At 43.5% G+C, this 18,081-nt stretch overlaps 1 protein-coding gene across 1 annotated transcript; it reads right to left on the reverse strand.

The window, feature by feature from the left end:
* Positions 1-2,384: 2,384 nt before the first annotated feature.
* On the reverse strand, positions 2,385-16,268 carry sema3e (sema domain, immunoglobulin domain (Ig), short basic domain, secreted, (semaphorin) 3E). The gene is made up of 17 exons (XM_068739792.1): positions 16,148-16,268; positions 8,946-9,106; positions 8,427-8,486; positions 8,061-8,180; positions 6,746-6,839; positions 6,462-6,578; positions 5,938-6,080; positions 5,729-5,843; positions 5,402-5,471; positions 5,178-5,322; positions 4,723-4,948; positions 4,555-4,646; positions 4,159-4,200; positions 3,818-3,984; positions 3,453-3,520; positions 3,100-3,233; positions 2,385-2,894 (listed from the first exon to the last, which is right to left on the reverse strand). Exons 1-17 carry the CDS (start codon positions 16,266-16,268, stop codon positions 2,385-2,387), a joined length of 2,385 nt encoding a protein of 794 aa, XP_068595893.1.
* Positions 16,269-18,081: the final 1,813 nt, after the last annotated feature.

Consider the following 18,081-nt stretch of genomic DNA (forward strand, 5'->3'; position numbering starts at 1 on the left):
GCACCGATTTGCCAAAATATCAAGCAATAGAAGCAAACGCTCAACACAGATAAAGTAAAGCTGATTGCAAAAATGATCAGAGATTTGAGCACAGGTGTTGCTGGAGCCTATCCCAGCTTGCTATTGGCGAGAGGCGGGGTACACCTCAGACGTGTCGCCAGCACATCGCGGGTCCACACAGGCACAGACAACAACTCACGCACACACTCGTACACTACGGAGAATTTGAAGTAATAAATTCACCTAACCTGTATGAGAGAGGAACCCGGAGAAAACCTACACAGATACGGAGAGAACATACAAACACAGCCTGGAATCGAACCCGGAACCTCCTTGCTGTGAGGCTACCCACCGTGCCAGATTTGAGCATACGTGCATTCCAAAAGATGCTGGGGTGGATCGGAATCTCAATGCAACAGGTAAATCTCAGTTTTGGTCCCAAATGGAAGGAAGGTGCTTTTTGGGTGAAACATGGAGGACCAGGCTCATAATTAAAGTAATACGAGGGGCTACATGGTCCAGTGACCAGAGAGACCCGCAGGCCACAGTAAAAGCTTTAAAGCGTGACACACAAAGGAGAGGGAGCTTTGATGAGGAAAGGAGCCGAACTGGCTCGGAGCCTGTTGCTATGGTAGCCATGTGGAATAAATCAGCTGCATGAATTCCCTTCTAAAATGCCTTCAGCACCCCAATGACTCAGGTAGACCAAGACAGAATTTGAATAATTTGTTGTCCCAGTGTGCACTTACTGACAACTAAAAAAAATGTCTTGATTTTATTCCTTACTGGTTGTCTTGTGTACGAGTGTGTGTGACCAGCATATCCACGATATCTAATGCAGCTAGCATGTTTTACTTTACCATATTAAATAAAAGAAACATTGAAATTATGAAACAGAAAACATTTTGTTAATTTGCTGTTAGTCAAAGCGACAACTGCACAATACTCTTTCTTTTTCATTCTCTCTGAATCATTGATTGTGTCTCTCAGTGTGTGTGTGTGTGAGTGTGTGTGTGTGTGTATTGATTGCCTGAACCTCAGGGTTGACGCCGAGGAATGATGGCCCATTGTTTTTAATGGTGGCTCTTTATAGGGACTATGGGCGGATGGAGTATTTTTAAATCTCAAATCTCAGTTGAAGAACTCTGGAGGACAATCTCAGGGACAGCCAGGTTTCTTTTTACCACAATTTGAAGACAACAGAGTCAAAGTCAGATTGTGACAAAACGAGATGAAGCACGACATGGAAAAAGACGTGATCCCCTGAACTCTATAAAGACTATGTACAGCTGCTGCAATCAAATACACTGTCAGATCATTTGATGTTTAATTTCAGAAATTACTATATACTCATGAGGCTGTCTTATTTTACTGCTCAGCAAATTGCAGTGTTGCCAGGATGGGACATCGTTACAGATTAGTAAGAAAGAGAGAGAAAAGAGAAAGCCTTTGTGACTCCACATTTATAGTTGTTGGACGTGCACGGAGAGAAACCCTGAAATTTGATACAGAAAATACGCAAAACATAGATTACTGTTCGTACATTTGATCACAATTGTATGCATATACATAGACACTATTATTTATTGCAATGATAACCACTAATACACCTACTGAGCTTACATAGAAATGACTTCCATTAAAGGCATAATCATAACTAAAACATGCCTTGAATATTCAAAGAGTGGCATTGCAATATCGTACTGTATGCACTGAGGTCAGAGTGACCACACACACACCCTACAGCTGTGACCTCCTTATGATCAGTAAGCAGTAGTATAAACCTTTATTTCTCTGTACAAAAAACACGACACTATGTTCCAGTTTACGACATCCAAACACAATACGCAGCTCAAAGCGGGGGGGTCAAAGAAAATAAGTTATCAGAGTAGCAAAGAAACAAGTTTTCTCTCATAATAGATTCGGTCAGTTTGTTATTTGGAAGGAGAGGTGGAGCAGAGGTTTTCTCTCGCAGCCTCTGAATGTGTTTGGGTTGACATCTGGACTGGGCTGAGTCATTGTGCAGGAGCTGAGACGTTACACTCTGTCTCGTCAGATCAGGGTGACTTGACTTCATCTGTCATCCGTCTCCTCGCAGGGCCTCCGCTCTCACAACGACACTGACATTAACAGAATATACAAGGGGTCGGCACCAGAATTTCAGATTGGCCCAACCAAGGGACAAAATGTTGTTCTTCTTAAACACTGGGTGATAAGATTAGCTAGAAAAGCTACGCAAACTGCTACAGCTGTTGGTAGTGAACATCTTTGACACGGCCCAAACACGGAGGGAGTCTGACCTTTTGATGCGTGCGTGAGTGTGTGTGTGTGTGTGTGTGTGTGCATGTCGATAGGCTCAGTGAGTCTCTGCTCGCCTTAGCTGCTCATGGAGACACACCATGGCTCATGGCATGCCTGGGCACTCTGTGGGCTATCTCTGCTCTCCCTTTGTCCCTCTTCTCACCGATTGGAGTAACATACTTCTTTTTGGTCTTTTTGCGTTTTTTATCTGAGCACCACACTCTCTCGCAGTATTGTTCTACTCTCTTGGCATCCCCATAGCCGATTAGCTGGAGGAAGTCCTTGTACCACATCCTGGAGTGGGCGCCGGGGTCCGAGGATGGCATCAGGACCCTGGGGCTGAAGCTTGGTTCTGGTGGGGGACCCACGGAGGAGTGACAAGGAGCAGCAGGTTTCTGTCCATCCCCGTTGTGAGTGTTTTGGATCGCCGACTGCACCCTCTCCCCTCTGAGCACGTGCAGAGAGATGTGTAACAGCGTGTGCACGTATCCGTGTTCCACAGTCTGGCACACGTAAACGCCGGCATCCGAACTCCTCACTCGTAAAAACAGCAGCCCGTGGGAGGTCATGATGACCCGCTCATCAGCTCGAACCTACATGGAAGAACGAATTATTTTTTGTATTGCTCCAGTCTAGTAATTAAGACATTGGATTTACTGCTGCCACATTTATTCTTCTCCCAAATGGATTTTAGCTTGAAAAAAACTACAGAACTAAATTAAGCAAAGGATTAATTAAAGAACATTTGTACTTCCATCATGCACTCATTGCAGTAACTCTGCTGATAAGATAACTCGCCTCATGTTTCTCTCCTCCTTTCCGAAGGAGCCAGAGGACCTTGGCTTGAAGTGAGCGAGGGACGCACTCAAGCAAAGTGCTGTTGTTCTCCACACCATACACCAGCCTCTCCTCAGCTCTGTGCCACTGGTTATCTGCACATAAACACACACACACACACACACATCATAAAAGAGACAAGCGAAAGACAAAGCGAGGAACTGCCGGGACTTTTCATGTTTCATTGCTCCACCACGCTCTCCCTCCTCTCCCTCCTAACAACAGAATCATTTCCTTGCTTATATAAATTACTTGGTGAGATTTTACAACTAAACACTCGGCATACATACACGCAGTCATTGTTATAAACCAACCATCAATTTGAAGCCCATTGCACAGCTGGAAGGCGTTGCCATGGCGAACATCCTGCCTTCGGAATCGTCTGCTGAGATTGGAGCGAGGGAAGTGGAGAACGTGTGATGAAAGCATGGGAGATGGGTGAAAGAGTGAAAGAGAGCAAGGGAGGGAAGAGAGATGATAAAGTACTGTTGAGCATTACGTAACAGCTGGCAGTCAGTCATGTGGTGCTGACTTGATAAACCAGCCTCAGAACACCGTGACATTTAGGGCATGCCGCCACGATGGAACAGAAGTGTGCTGTTAAAGGTGCGAAGGGGCTGATATGCGGGGGGGGGGGGGCAAACTGACCTACTGCAGCTCGGCGTGGGTGTGTGATCACCTTTTGGTGTAGACTCCGACAGGGTAGTATCTGGAGCAGGTGAGACCATCCCAGGCACAGTAGGGGTCTCTGGCCAGGCAACAATCTGCACATTCTGAGCCGTAGAGGTCACACTGATGGAGCCTGACCTGTGCCACACCCAACTCCGACCCTACATACAGCTGTTGCTGTGGAGCCAACGGCAAGCAACTTTAATTATCTGAGGGGGTCAAATACAGCAGCTCCAAGTAGGATCTGAACGTTGATGCAAATGATGAAAAGCGTTCACAATGTCGACATCTTGTGGCCGAACGATAGCATTTCATGGAAGAGCAGCATAGAAATGCAAATGGCCATCATACCCTCTTCTGTGATATTATGATCTCTCTTATAGGCGCCGGCACCTGCAGAAAGAAATGATTAACTGTTATCCAGAAAAAAAACTTTATTCAGTGATTCATCATGACGCTAAAGAAACAAGAGCAGACATTCTTTGTCACTGGAGGACTTTGATCCGGCTTTAATTCCGCTTAAATAATTCCATCGGCTCTTTCCCAAGATCTCTCACCAGTCAGCCGCACATCAAACTCATCCCCCTCTCATGGTGGAAAGGATTCAAAAGAGCAACCTGTGGTTTGCAAACATTCCCTCTAAAGGTGAAACTAGCAACATGGACTACGATACTGACTATATGCAGTAAAATGTAGAGCTTGCCTCACGTCAAACTCTGTTTTATCCTTAACCTAAAAATAAAGTACCTTGAATACTTGCAGCTCTTCCAGCGGCACCTCCTCCACCGTGTTTTTGTCTTTGTTGTAGATGGTGATGACTTTCAACACCACTGAGTCATCTAATGGATGAAGTTACAGAAATAAATAATTTATTAGAAGGAAGGATGAAGGATTCGTTCATTATAGCGTTTGTACCCCTGCCGATGTACAGAACATGGTAGTGTCCATCCTGGGCTTGGACTCTGTCCACTGCAATCTGTGTCAGCTTTCTCCTGCCTGGCTCAGTCTGCAGCAGGATAGGTCTGCGGTGCTGTGGAAGAACTGGACGGTACATCACAGGATGGGAACGCACAAATCGCAAGACCTCATCAGGAAACTGCTTCGAGCTGGAGAAGCTCCCTCCGTTCACTTTACTGGCACACTGTTAGAGAGATGCAACAGAAAGAGAGAGGGTGAAAAAATCAGCACTTAATATAGCGTAGATGAAAATGCTGACATGCTGTGTTTCTGGCTCAGACTATCTCTGTGTGATCCGCTAAGGTAGCTACAACAGCGCTGACATTTACCAGAGCTGTCCTACATGCTCACAAGGACCAGGACGTCTGCTGTAGAGACAGAGTAACTCAGTGAATTCAGTCTTTCAGACTCACAGATCCAGGTCGAGGGTAGGGCACCCTGTCCTCATGCGGCGTCCAATGATGCTCAGGTCTCTCTCGGTAGGCAAAAGGTCCATTAAAGGCTGCTCTTATATCCTCCATGCGATAGACACACACAGCATAGCCCTTAAACACCACGCTGCAAAAATATTTCATTAGTGAGATTATAGTTGATAAAATTGTGTGGATAATGAAATGCTGAAAACTCGATAACTCACCTCGTGGTGCTGAAGAGGCCAAAGATCTCTGGGTTTTTTGCATCTTTGTTTTTAAGCACAAAGACATCCTCTAAACAAAAAGAAAGAATTTATCCAGACACTAGATCAACTCTTTTGTTTTGTAATTAAAAGAAACATTTGACATGATTAACATGGTAAATGTTCTACCCATTGAACACCAGGATATTAGCACTGCTGTACACTGACTCTCCAAATGTTCACGATAAAGATGCAGATGTGTATGTTAATGTCAAGCAGCAAAGACTCATTGTTTGTCAGTACATAAATGAATGAGCTATCACGCTAGCAGCCTCTTTGTAGCCCCACCTAGATCATCAAAGTGCGTATCAATGCCATTCGGTCCGGCCACAGAGCAGATCAGTCGGGTTTTGAGGAAGGAACTCCATCTATTCACCAGCATCCTCTGTCCTCCTTGATCATTCTGACAGATGAAAACACATTTAGAATGTGAGGGCAGCACTGCGGCTTAAGGTGGATCATGCCGAGAAATCATTATTGGTCATTTGCATTCTCACCGCACACACTCGGCCAACGCGCGCGTACACAGCTTTGTTCACTCCCTCGACATCCACCTCCTTCTCCGTGAAGAAGAAGTAAACTTTGTCATCATCACTGTCATCGTTCTCAGGAATAAGTGCTGACCCGACAAATTTGGGCTCTGCAGGAAGAAGAATTTGCATCAAAATAATTATATGGAATCCAGCTGGCAGCAGTGTTGGGTAAAATCATTTACATGTTTATATCATACTCGTTTAATTTCTCATATATACACAAAAACAACCCCAAAACGTATTAATCCAACCAGTTCTGCTAACAGACACATTGCATGTTGCATACAAACGAATGATGTATATTACCGTCCTGTCCAGTGTTACATTTGAATAAAAAAATCAGTGTATTTTATGCAAAATAATGAAAATACAAGGTTTAAGGCAAATGTGCACACTGTGGTTTCCACTATAAATAATAACATAGTCTCATTTAATATCTCGTACACTTGTGTATGTTTAATATGATTCCTCCTGTAATAGACACCAACCATTGAGTTGCTGCTTGTCGTCGCGTTCAGTGCGTGTGTAGGTCTGGTCGTTCAGCCGACACAAAGCACCATCGTTCTCCCAGTAGTCAGTGTACAGGCCGATGTACAGCTCTCCTCCTAATGGAGATGCACAATGCAAGTGTTGGTGCAACACATTTTACTGTGATTAAATTGATATGAAAACCACTAGATGGCAGTATTGCCTCTTCTTTACTTTTGCACCCACAACTGTGCTCTCGCTCAGCTGATGGTCAAGTGATGGTCCAGAATAAATACTATCTTACTGGAGAATGCAGAAATACAGGGGCTGTGTTGGTCGTATGGACAACGTCCTTTGCCGCTCATTATACTCTCCTCTTCAAGAGCAAATTGTCTGTCCTGTGGGCAACACAAAAACAGATGAAGGTGTAAATATGCATAAAAATAAACAAATGAAGAGTCTAGCCAAGACTTTGAAAACCTCCAGACAACGCCAAGTCAGAGATGCGTGGATAGTCAGACTGAAACAATTACTGTTGTAGGAAGCAGGTCAAAAAGTGATGGATGAGAAAGAGGAGGAAAGATGGACGAGACCTGGAGTGATGGATGAGCAAATGAAGAAATCTCAGTGTATGAAAACCAAGCATTCTCGACTGTGAAATTAAATATCGTGAGTTTGGTATTACTCTTCTGAACTTTTGCAAATCACACACACACACACACCCACCTAAACAGACACACACCCTGACCGAACAAGAGCTCATATGTTCTGGGCTACCACAGTGTTTATAAATGATCAGAGGGGGTGTCATATACTGATTTATGAGTAGTCAAAGACCTCTACTGCGCTGTGACGACCACCAGGCATCCGACTGTAACAGAAGTCATTTTGAGGTTAAACTAATCCCTTATAAAGAGTGGACTATCAAAAGCAAAGCAAGTACATGAAATAGACTGAATCACTATTGCATTTCCTATACTCTAAAATGTGGTTTGTTATGTCTCCATCAGTAGCATCTTGAAACTGAATTTGTGAGTCATTGACTAAATGTTATTATCTACCACCGTGTACCGTAATGTAAATGTTAATCACAGTAATAATGGTGATTGTATTCCAGATGTGATCTCATGCATCAAATAAGACATTTGCAGAATTGAGGCTACTTTGTCGAATCCACGTTCGCTTATTCTGTGAACATTCCAATGGAATGAGAGATGACTCCTGGACTGGTTCACTGACTGGACCAGTGTCAGAATGGAGGGTGGAACCCTTTTTCTAGCTGCACTCCTCCCCATCACACACACAATCACCTCGGGCTGTTCCATGTTTGACATCTAACAGACACGTGTCATACTGTGGACAAACATGCGCGCACAGTTGTATGCAAAGGCGCATGCAAAGCACTCCTGTGCATTCAAATCAGTTTGGCAGCAGCACTCTAAAGGGAAAATAGTGGAGATGAGCATAATGGGCTGATGTCAAGACTCTTTCGGTGCATCCCTTAGATGTAAACCTTATTTATAACGAAATGAATTATGTCCATTAGAGCAAGCAAAAAATGTATTCTGACAATGACAGATTGATAATGCTATTTAGTTGACTATCTAATTCTGAATCACCTGGCCAGGCTGTCCCACTCCGACCAGGGCACAGATTGGGTTAAAGGCTCCTGTTCCACAAACCAGCAAGTGGGTCTGGTTGTACTGTTGTAAGACCTTGATGTAGTTGGCACACTCTGGCTGTTGGAGGAGACAGAGGGGAAGGTTACGGTCGGAATAGTGGGGTGGGCTGATGAGCAGGAAAGGGAGTAGGAAAAAGATGATTGAGTTGGAGGAGAGGAAAAGGTGTAGAGGAAAAATGTTACATTTGTACATCATTAATCAAATTATTCTACGTACTTGCCCTTGACAGTCATCATCCATTAAGTTACTAAGTAAAGCAGGCTTTTTCTTTTTCTTTTTTGGGGGCACAAAGACGTCCCTTACCTTTTCCCTCCCCTTCATCAAACACTCCTCTATTTGAGTTTCGGTGCTGGCCCACTGGATCTGAAAAAGACAAAAGCAGGTACAATTGCATTCACAATGTACCAAAAAAAACAACTATATATATGTATAAAACATATAAACTGATTATATAGCCATACAGGAACTGAGCTCTTAGGAAAATGAAATTGATGGAATGCTTCTACAACAGTAGGCCAAGGGAGAGACGTTACATGTGGTTGTAATATTTACATTACATAATATATATTGACTTTAATGTCAGTAGAAAGAAGCTACCATCACGGCTGGAATGTGAGTCAATGGGAACCAATGCTGTTGAGTAAACCCATCCCCAACCCCAGAAAGTGTCATCATACAACACTGATGACAAGGGGCTCATGAGGACACTACAGACCAGCAACCTCCCAGTAAATGAAATGGTCAAGAAGACAGACATCTAGTGAGTCTCAGATTTGAAGCTGACAGTGTGTTTGTGTGTGTGTGTGTGTGAAACAGTCCTACCTCTTTTTGGAGTGTGCTAACCCGGTCTAGGCTAAGGGAGAAGATGCTATTTTTGCCTCCAACATAGAGCCTCCCATGGCCTTCGTCGAGCAGCATGGTCTGAGGCAGAAGAGATGCACCATGCCCCTGGAAAACCCAAGACCGGTTAAGCTGCGAAAGCTCTGCAGATAACAGCAGACACACACACACACACACACACACAGGGAAAATGATTACAGCAACAGAACAGAAGGTTGCAATTACGGATTGCTAGCAGCAGAGACAGCATCGTGTTCTTAAATGAGTGATCACTTCATTACGCATCTTGTTTCATGCCTTTATTATCCTTAAAGAATATGCCACATCTGTGAAATGAGGTTGTAACTGCTCCCAACTGCTCCAACGACCAAGGCAACACCGTTAAACTATTGCTAGACCATATTACTGATCCCTACATCTCACCTCACCACCTAGTTTCAGCCATGCCTTGCTTTTTCTCTGCAGAGAAAGTTCACTCAAGGAACATTCACGCAAGGAACATTTGATGTGCATGGCTCGGCTTACGGTACGGTCTCCTTTACAAGGAGGAGGCAGTTTTAGCAGAGAGGAAACAGAACAAGTCTTGTTACCTGCCATTGGTTTAAGATTAGCAGCCACTTCCTGCCAGTCTGGATTAAGGTGATTGGAAATTCTCAAAAACGGTAGCAGTAGATCCTGACAGATTGCAGATAAACATCCATTCATCAGAATAACACACCTGGTATTGACTTGACTGAACCTGGCCGGCGGCTCCCGTAGACCTGCTCTACATGAATTTCTGGGGAGGATTGTGAGGAATTTAAATGGCATGCCCTGAAGCCGTGCCTTTTCTTTTGTCTGCACTGAAGCGAAAACCTTCGATGAACACATGACCGGCAGCTGTCTTTGTAAAAGAAAAAAGGAGCGCTCTGTTGTATGCGAGAAAAACCTTTGAAGCCTACGACAGAGTCGAGGCGGTGTGCCACAATCTGGGATTATTCACGATGGCATTCTCGGACTATCTCTGTTCTCAGGCTTTTTGAATTGATCATATCTTACTACTGTCTTGTTGAATGTGATTTAAATTTTGCTTAGAGGGGCAGTATTACTCCCATTACAAAAGCTTTTCAGTCTCCGTGAATCTGATAGTGATAGACGTTTTTAAGATGATGATGTATCGATGCCGCTGAATGATGAATAAATGAATAATAATGCAGACAGACCCAAAGTTAAAGATCTTTGAATTGCCTTCAAATCTGGTCCTCGACGAGGATAATGCTAATTTAAGTATGTGGTGATTTGATTTTGTGCTGTTCAGTTAAGTGGAAATTTAGCCCTTATTTTTTCCGTTCTCTTAAACACTATAATAATTTCATACTGGCACAACTATAGACTTGGCAATAAATCAGTTACTTATCAAAAGAGCTTTCACTGAAGTTCCATGCAAGTCAAGCATATTAAAAGCTAAACTAATGTCAAACGTTACAGATCGCTGTTCCTGAAGCTAATGAGAGGACCACAAGTGGTGGTCACGTTGACGACGGCGTGGTCGTCACCCACCCCAAGGACCTGCTGTCTCGTAATAGAAAAAGACCCACAGAAAACACGCAATACTGGAACAAGTCAAGCCAACAGCTAAATGGTGGCGATGCTGCCTCAGCTTTAAAGCAAGTGTGTTATATCTGTTTGTTCATCTTTCACGCACATTTCCATGTGCTTTAAAAACCCTCTTCAAACGATGAGGGGAGACAATTCTATATATATATACACAAACCGCAAACCTGACAGTAGTACTATACAACCTATCTCAAGCAAAGTCGACATGTTTCTACATGCTGGGGTTGCAGAGGGTAATTGTAAGATTTGTTTTCTTTACATCTGTGTATTTTTTTTTAGTGATACTTGATCTCCAAGGTGAGCGTGTTTTCTGCCCATTTCAAGCAGTGAATGGAGCACTCATGGCAGCAGCACGAGATTGTATTTGTTTTAAAGAGAATTACGTATCTGCAAGAGGGGGTGACTGTATATTTTGCTGCTATTAGAATTTCTATTTTGGAGACCAGTTTGAGTTTGTTTTAGTAGCATTCGATCTCATTTGGCTTGATGGCGGCGAGTGAAGGGATGTGGCACTGGTGTTCTGTCAGGGCCAGACATGCTTCCTGTAATTATCTAATCCACACACACGTGGAGGTTTTTCTTTCTTTCTCTCTCTCCGCATCTCCTCTCCCTAGCACAGACGCACACGTGTACACAAATGAACACAGTCTCTCCCTTCCACCTCTTCACAGTTCCCTCTAACTGAAGTTGGAATCAGATCAAGAGCAGCCCTTTAACATCCCTCCTTTCCTTTTCTACAAGTGTTGGCCCACAGAGTAATTTCCTCCTCGTGTGAGTTGACATCTGCTGTTAGCGTGCTTATTCAGATGGCATTTTATAGTAATACAGTAATATATAATAGTAATGTAATATAAATAATGTATAAACAGAGGCATCTGATTTACATAAAGATCCAGCCAGTGCATGGACATGTGTGCTCAATTACTCTCTCTCTCTGTATCTCTACTCATGTGATGAAACAGGTAAGTCATATAAGAAAAAAAAAATCATTCCTCACAGCAAACAACTACTGGTGAGATTCATAATAAAAAATGTTGATAAATCAGTGCCATTATGCATTATTACAGAGCTACTCTAAAACACACTTGATGGATATGATTATACACACATGCTGGATTGGAAGTGCACAGTGCTGTTTAAATGCTTTCTCCTCTATCATTATGAGGACCAGTCACAGAAAAGGGGGGATTTCCACGTTTCCTCCGTCTCTTCTCTAAGTTTTTCACCATTTTCAAAGATTGAGGGCTCCTTGGCTGAGAGCTAAGGAGATGAGTGGAGGGTATTTCTCCATCAGTGACTGATGTAGGGAGACACACACATATTACTGTGATCCTACTTCAAATTGAAAACAGGGAGGAAAAAAGGACTCCCTCAAGACAGACCCTTTCATCGGCTGTCTGAGGAGTGCTGAGAGATGCCCAGACAGATTTGGTGAAGTGAAATCAAAATAAACGATGGTCTCCTCTTTATCTGTGTATGGAAATACACGTTTCTGCGTTTGCTGTCGCAACATACTTTTAAAAGCAAGGTTTAGACAGAGAAACCTTGATACTGTAAATGCACATAAAGAGTTCAGAAAAAAAATATTCCCAGACACAAAAACTTCATTTCACATCACAACTTCCTCTAATGTCAGTACTAGAGACGCATTTATTTTCAGAAATGAATGTTGTGGTAGACAGCCTCGTATTTCCACACACACACAAAAAGGTTATAGCCTATATTATTAATTCAAGGCACATGTACTGGCGCTGAAACAAAGAGACTTTTAAGTGGGGTGGAGCAAAGGACACGAGAGTAACAAGGTGGTCTGTGTTTCTTTTTCTGTGGAGGCCTGAGTGGGACTGAAGCCTTCCCTGGGTGTGGGGTCAGGAGTTGGAAAGCTGGGTGCTAAGCCATCATCAGCGCAAAGTCTTGTTGTCCTCCCTTGTGTTTCGGAAGAATGACTTCACAAAGCAAAATGAAAATCACATGGAGCATCCAATCTGAAGCTAGAGAAGAAAGCAGCTTTTGTTTTTCAGTCAAGTCAACCAATGCAGGGTTTGTTTGTTTCTCTGTTTGTTTGTTTGTTTGTTTTTTAGAACAGGCAAGACACAGCCAGCTCAAAGTCCCCTCATGACTTGACTTGTACAACGGGATGCTAATATATGATGCTATGTACAACGAATGCTGTGTTCAGCACGCAGCATTCGTGAGAGACTCATGAAAGGTCTACTGAAATGACAAGACAATAAGGTATGTGTTGGATGCATACAAGTCCCCCAGGCATGTCCGTACTTTCAAGGAAATTTCCCTTTTTATTTGATTTATAGCGATGTGCCTCTCTGCTTTATTTGCTGACACCGACCTCTCAGAGTGGATTTTGTCTGCGTCACATGAGGACTGTCGCTGAGCCTGTGCTGTTTCCTGATTCTCCATCCTTCCTTCTTCCTCTTCTGGACGTTTGTCTCTCTTTCTATCCTTATCCACCTCACTTTCCGCTGCCCATGGCCAGAGTTCCTCTGATCCCACTCCCCACTCTCAGCTGGCTCCTGAGTTGGTGGATGGTTTCACTGGTCGGGTGGTGACGGATGTCCAATTACTCTCATCCTCTGAAATTGTGTCAGGTTCTCTGTCTTTCGGCTTTGCTTCCCCCCCCCCCCCCCCCCCTCCTTTCCTCTGTTGTTGGCTTTCTATTTCCAGTTTTCCCATTCCTCCTCTGCCATAGGCAGAAAGACACAGAGCAGTAAAAAGATTCCTTGGAGGACACATTTTTTTGGGCCCGGCCGTCTGAGGCCATAATGTGTAGACCGGACTGTCCTTGTGCCTTCTCTGTTATAACATGAACTTGGTCCTGCCAATAAGACCTAAGCTTCCCAGGGCCTCCTCTGTCATTCCTCTGTCACTCAAGTATTTAGTATTTAGTATTTAGTCACTGACGTTCCACACCAACACTCTACATCCTGGATGTTCAGTCTTATTTTTGCCTACAGTGATAAAATGCACCCAAAGTCATTTTCACACTCTTCACAAAAGCAGCTGGGTCACACAGAAACAGACAACCACTCATGCACACACTCTCTCACACACACTCACACATTGCATGTTGTTGGAGGTGGGAGGAAACTGGAGAACCAGAAAAGCCACAAAAAAATTTCTTCCTGTTGGGCCCCATCTCCAAAAGTGAAATACGGTAATGTGTTTCCTCAAACCTGCTGTATTTTCAGCAAACACTTGTATGCTCATTGTGCTGTCTTCTATAACATTGCAAGCAAAGAGATGCTCTCTACAGACTTCAGCAGCCTTGCCTCCTTTCTTCATTTCACAAATTTAACCTCTCTCTGGTCCCTTTACCGGAAAAAGGTCAGAAAGGATATTAGAGTTTCACCAGCTGCCTTCCCCTCTAGACATCTCATTAATGGACCAGAGAGCACACAGCTAACACAACGGGAGCCAAAATGACACCAAGACGAACACAAACAAGGGGAGAAAGCAAGGTAGTGTGGAGGACTATAGGGATGGGGATGAAAACAGCATGTTTCCTTTTGCTAACTGAAATATGTGATTTATATGACTGCCATACCCTCCAGTATCCAGTATAAGGTCTTTGGCTGCAGTCCATAACGTCATAAATGTTAATTATAGGTCTCAGGGAAAGAAAGCGGAAGACATTTAATGGGGCACCTCAATTTGCAGATTGGCTGAATGGAGAAATTTCTCTTTCTGACAAAAAGGACTTCAGTCCTTGTTGGTATTCCCCTCAAAGGAAAGAAAGAAAGAATTTACAGCCACACCATTTCAAGGTTGTAAAGTATATACAGAGCTTGTTCTTGTCTGGAGAGGATGATATAAACTTACAGCTCAAAGGGGCTTTCATAAACCATTAAATGCTAATTGAGCAACGCTCCCGACTGCACAAGCATGGATTTCTGCTCAGCGCTCATTTTTTAAGGTGAGCGATAAAGGAAAGAGCTGCCTAACGAATGCTTGTGACCAATCCATTTACAATCTCTATCTTCACACATCCTCAAAAGTACATTTGCGCACACACACAGTAAATCATCCATCCATCCATCCGTCCATCTCTTGTAGATGAAATGAACCCAATTGTCTCGTCTACAACTTATCCACCTTGCGGGTCACAGCAAATCAATTTATGTCTAAACTGTATCAACTAATTGCTTAAATTGTCCACAAGGCAAATGTTTGGTTGAAATTGAAATAACATTTGTTTATTTGTTGAAGAAAAATATATGTATTTAAACATTACTACTTTTCAGCAACTTTAGCAGATGCACTCGTGGTCTAAATTAACGTTTGTGAAATGGTTGTCATTCTTTTGCTTCCGTTATGAACAATTAAACTAAACGTATATGTGACATGTCTGCAGGGGAGGCGAGCTTAAGGAAGTTTAAGGAAGATTTTTATTCTCTAAATAGGAGCGAGAGCTCCAGCCTGAGCTCGGCCAACTGTAATCTGCCAGGACTCAGACACATGCGAGTTGGGCAGCAGTTTCATGAGCAGCAGAATTGAAGGTTGTCCCAAAAGAAGACTAATTAAATTCCACAAGCCGCCACAGGCTGCGATATAAAACTGTTGCCAAACACTTTGGATGATAAAGAACTAAATATTGTGTATCCATCCAAAAATACAAATATAGCACAAGAAAAAGAGCACATTTTACTTTCTGTTCTATTAATAGTAGATGCTCTGGAGGAAAGATTTCTATTATTCAAGATTTAGGAAGTCTAATTGACCAATATTCAGAGCAACTGAGTTTTATTACCATATTTATTGTAAACTGTGTGTTCAAAGATTAGGTGCAATTCTTTGAGAAAGCAGAGATTTGTGATCCTAATTAAATAACATTTGTAATTTATGTTTTGTAACTGGAGTCAATTGGGGCTACAATCAAATAAAAGGGCGACTGGGATGAATGTAAGGAAAATGTGGATCTTTGGAAGAGTCTTCAAAGAGAGAAAGTCTCGACACAATTGTAGGGATGGATAACTGATGGCGTGAATAATATTCCACACCATGCGTGAGGTGTGTTAACATCAAAGCAGGCTTCGATTCATGCTGCACACTGGGGGGGGTCAGCCTTGAATCACATGATGATGTCCAGAAAGAATCCATGTCCAGGAGCCAGTGCTTCCTATTGGTCCAGCATTTGTTCATCTGATCAGACTCAGTTGTCTCCCTGATCTGAACCCGTATGTATGAGTTATTGACCATGCAAATTCCACACCTATATCCAACCATGACTAACATGCTCATGTGGACTCATCGTCTTCAGTTGCTATAGAGATCAAAGGAACTGAGGAAAAGACAGTCCTTACCGAAGAGTCGTATCTGGATGAGAGGTGCACAATCATTACACATTCCAGCGCCCCAAAACATAGACAGGCTTAAAATAAATCTCTAACAAGCAAACAAAATAAAATAAAATAAAAAGGGTTTTCAATACAGCACACAATACAGCCTCATCTAATCAGTGTCTTTCATTGGAGTGACGGAACAGAGCATTTTATACTTTATGCATATTTTATGCGGCATCGCTAATGTCGAGTAAAGGGGACGCGCGAGACACACACAAGGACATGTCTTACCTTTGTTGGACAGCCGTATCCTCGGGTAGATGCTGTGGGCTGCATGAGTCGCGCCGATAAGAACAAGATACAGCAGCATCAGTGTCACATACACGGCCCTTCTGCACGCTGCCATCTTCATTTAGACACACACTTCTATTCTACGCGCACAAGTCCCAGGTTCTCTGAGCACAGACGGTGAAGTCCACGAAAAAAAAAGAAAAGTTATTTGCTCTGCAGGTGTGGACAGGCTATGTCTGACTAGAGTAGACCTTTTTTCTAATGATCAACCACAAGGTTGATCAACTCCATATATCACTGCAGCCTCTATACAGTCCCAGCGTTCCCTTCTAGCAGTCTGCTGAGCGCTGCATCCACCCACTACAGCGCTGGACAGGATGGTGCTCTGGCTATTATCCTTGTTTGGTCTTAGTAACCAGGGAGAAGAGAAGTCCAGTTGCTACACGCCGCAGTGCCGGCAGCTCTCTGTCCATATGTCAGTCCGTCTATTTGTTTATCTGTTCTTATTCCCAGCTTGAATCCAGTCGTTCTTATCTGATGGCAAGAAAAAAAAGCAGATCTAGTGTATAAAATCCCACAAAAGTGAAAGCGCTGGTGATTCCTAGAACCACATTGCTTTTGTCATTCCCAGCGGTAAGGTAAGCAGGCAGAGCTGGAGCTGCTGTACTGTATCCTCAGGCTGCGTTCCCCCTCTTGGGTCCACTGGAGGCAGTCATTCTCTGGACAGGAGCCCAGAAAGAGGCAGTGCGAGAGAAGGAGGAGTGGGGAGCCTCGTGCCTGGCGTGCAGTTTCTCTGCAGTGGGGAAGAAAGTGAAGCTCTAGATCCTAACTCTGTTCATGCTCCAGCAGAGACGCAGACCTCAGCTCAGACCTCAATGACTCAGAATTGCGTCGACCACAGCCACTGATTCAGGCAGGGCCCACTGTATGTGGTTGGTAATGTGGAGACTTGCGTCTGTCTGAAGTTTAAAATTGCCAGCTCCTTTTTGATTGACTTGAGAGCTCCCTCTTCCTCTCAGACAGCCGGATAAAATGTGCTGCGTCTCCCAGGCAGGTTGTCTGAGACGCTCCCCGTCTGCCTCTACAGGCTGCCCCTGGCTTCTCCACGCCTCTTTCTCCTCTGTCACCACCTTCTTTTTGCTAATATTGTTGAGGCATTAACATGAACTGGCACAGTCTGGCACTTTTTTCTTTTCTTTCTTTTGATTCACCTTTCCTTTACCTGTGGAGAGTAATTATTATCATGGCTTTCTATATGTTCTGTTCAGTATCATTTCTCATTTATCTCATCTCAATATTCCGTCTCAATGAACATCTGGCTCTGTTTCATCCTCTGCTTATGCATGTCTACCTTTGGGTGGGGGTTCACTATCTGGTGTCCTTGCAGACTTTTGTTTTGATTCGAGGTCCCCACAGGTTTCTAAATCTATTCGCAAGAAAACACACACACACACACACACGTGTATACGCACATATACCCGGTGAACCAAAGATGTGACTGGAGTCAATATTGAATTTAAACATATCCCACGGGGAGTCCCACAGGCATCCAGTTACTGGAGCAGAGCGCTGGCTGTCTCCTGCAAAGCGTTCCGTCATACATCTGTTTCTCTCTGTCTGTTTCTCTCTACCATGTGGCCACACCAACATTATGACATGCTGAACTCTAAAACAAAAGGCATCATCACTGCACCCCCCCCCCCCCCCCCCCCCACACACACACACACATAAAGTTTTACACAAACAAATTAAAAAAGAATCGCGGAGAACAAAATGAAAGGAATGTACACACTGTGAATGAACAACAAATGAAAAATCTTTATGAGCCATACAGTAATGATTGCACGAGGCTGACACCTCCACCTCCTTCCTCCACCCTGAGATCCAATAACTCCAACTCCCATGTTGCACCTGTTTCCTTGCCAGAACAGAAG

The sequence above is a fragment of the Brachionichthys hirsutus genome, chromosome 5 (assembly GCF_040956055.1).
Source record: "Brachionichthys hirsutus isolate HB-005 chromosome 5, CSIRO-AGI_Bhir_v1, whole genome shotgun sequence".
Classification (NCBI taxonomy): domain Eukaryota; kingdom Metazoa; phylum Chordata; class Actinopteri; order Lophiiformes; family Brachionichthyidae; genus Brachionichthys; species Brachionichthys hirsutus.

Coding starts and splice junctions, on each gene's coding strand:
- sema3e (XM_068739792.1), bottom strand. CDS start 16,268: ATGAAGATGGCAGCGTGCAGAAGGGCCGTGTATGTGACACTGATGCTG. Junction 6,579..6,745: donor CTGTATTTCTGCATTCTCCA/GTAAGATAGTAT, acceptor CATCTCCATTAG/GAGGAGAGCTGTACATCGGC. Junction 3,234..3,452: donor CAATGGGCTTCAAATTGATG/GTTGGTTTATAA, acceptor GTTTATGTGCAG/ATAACCAGTGGCACAGAGCT.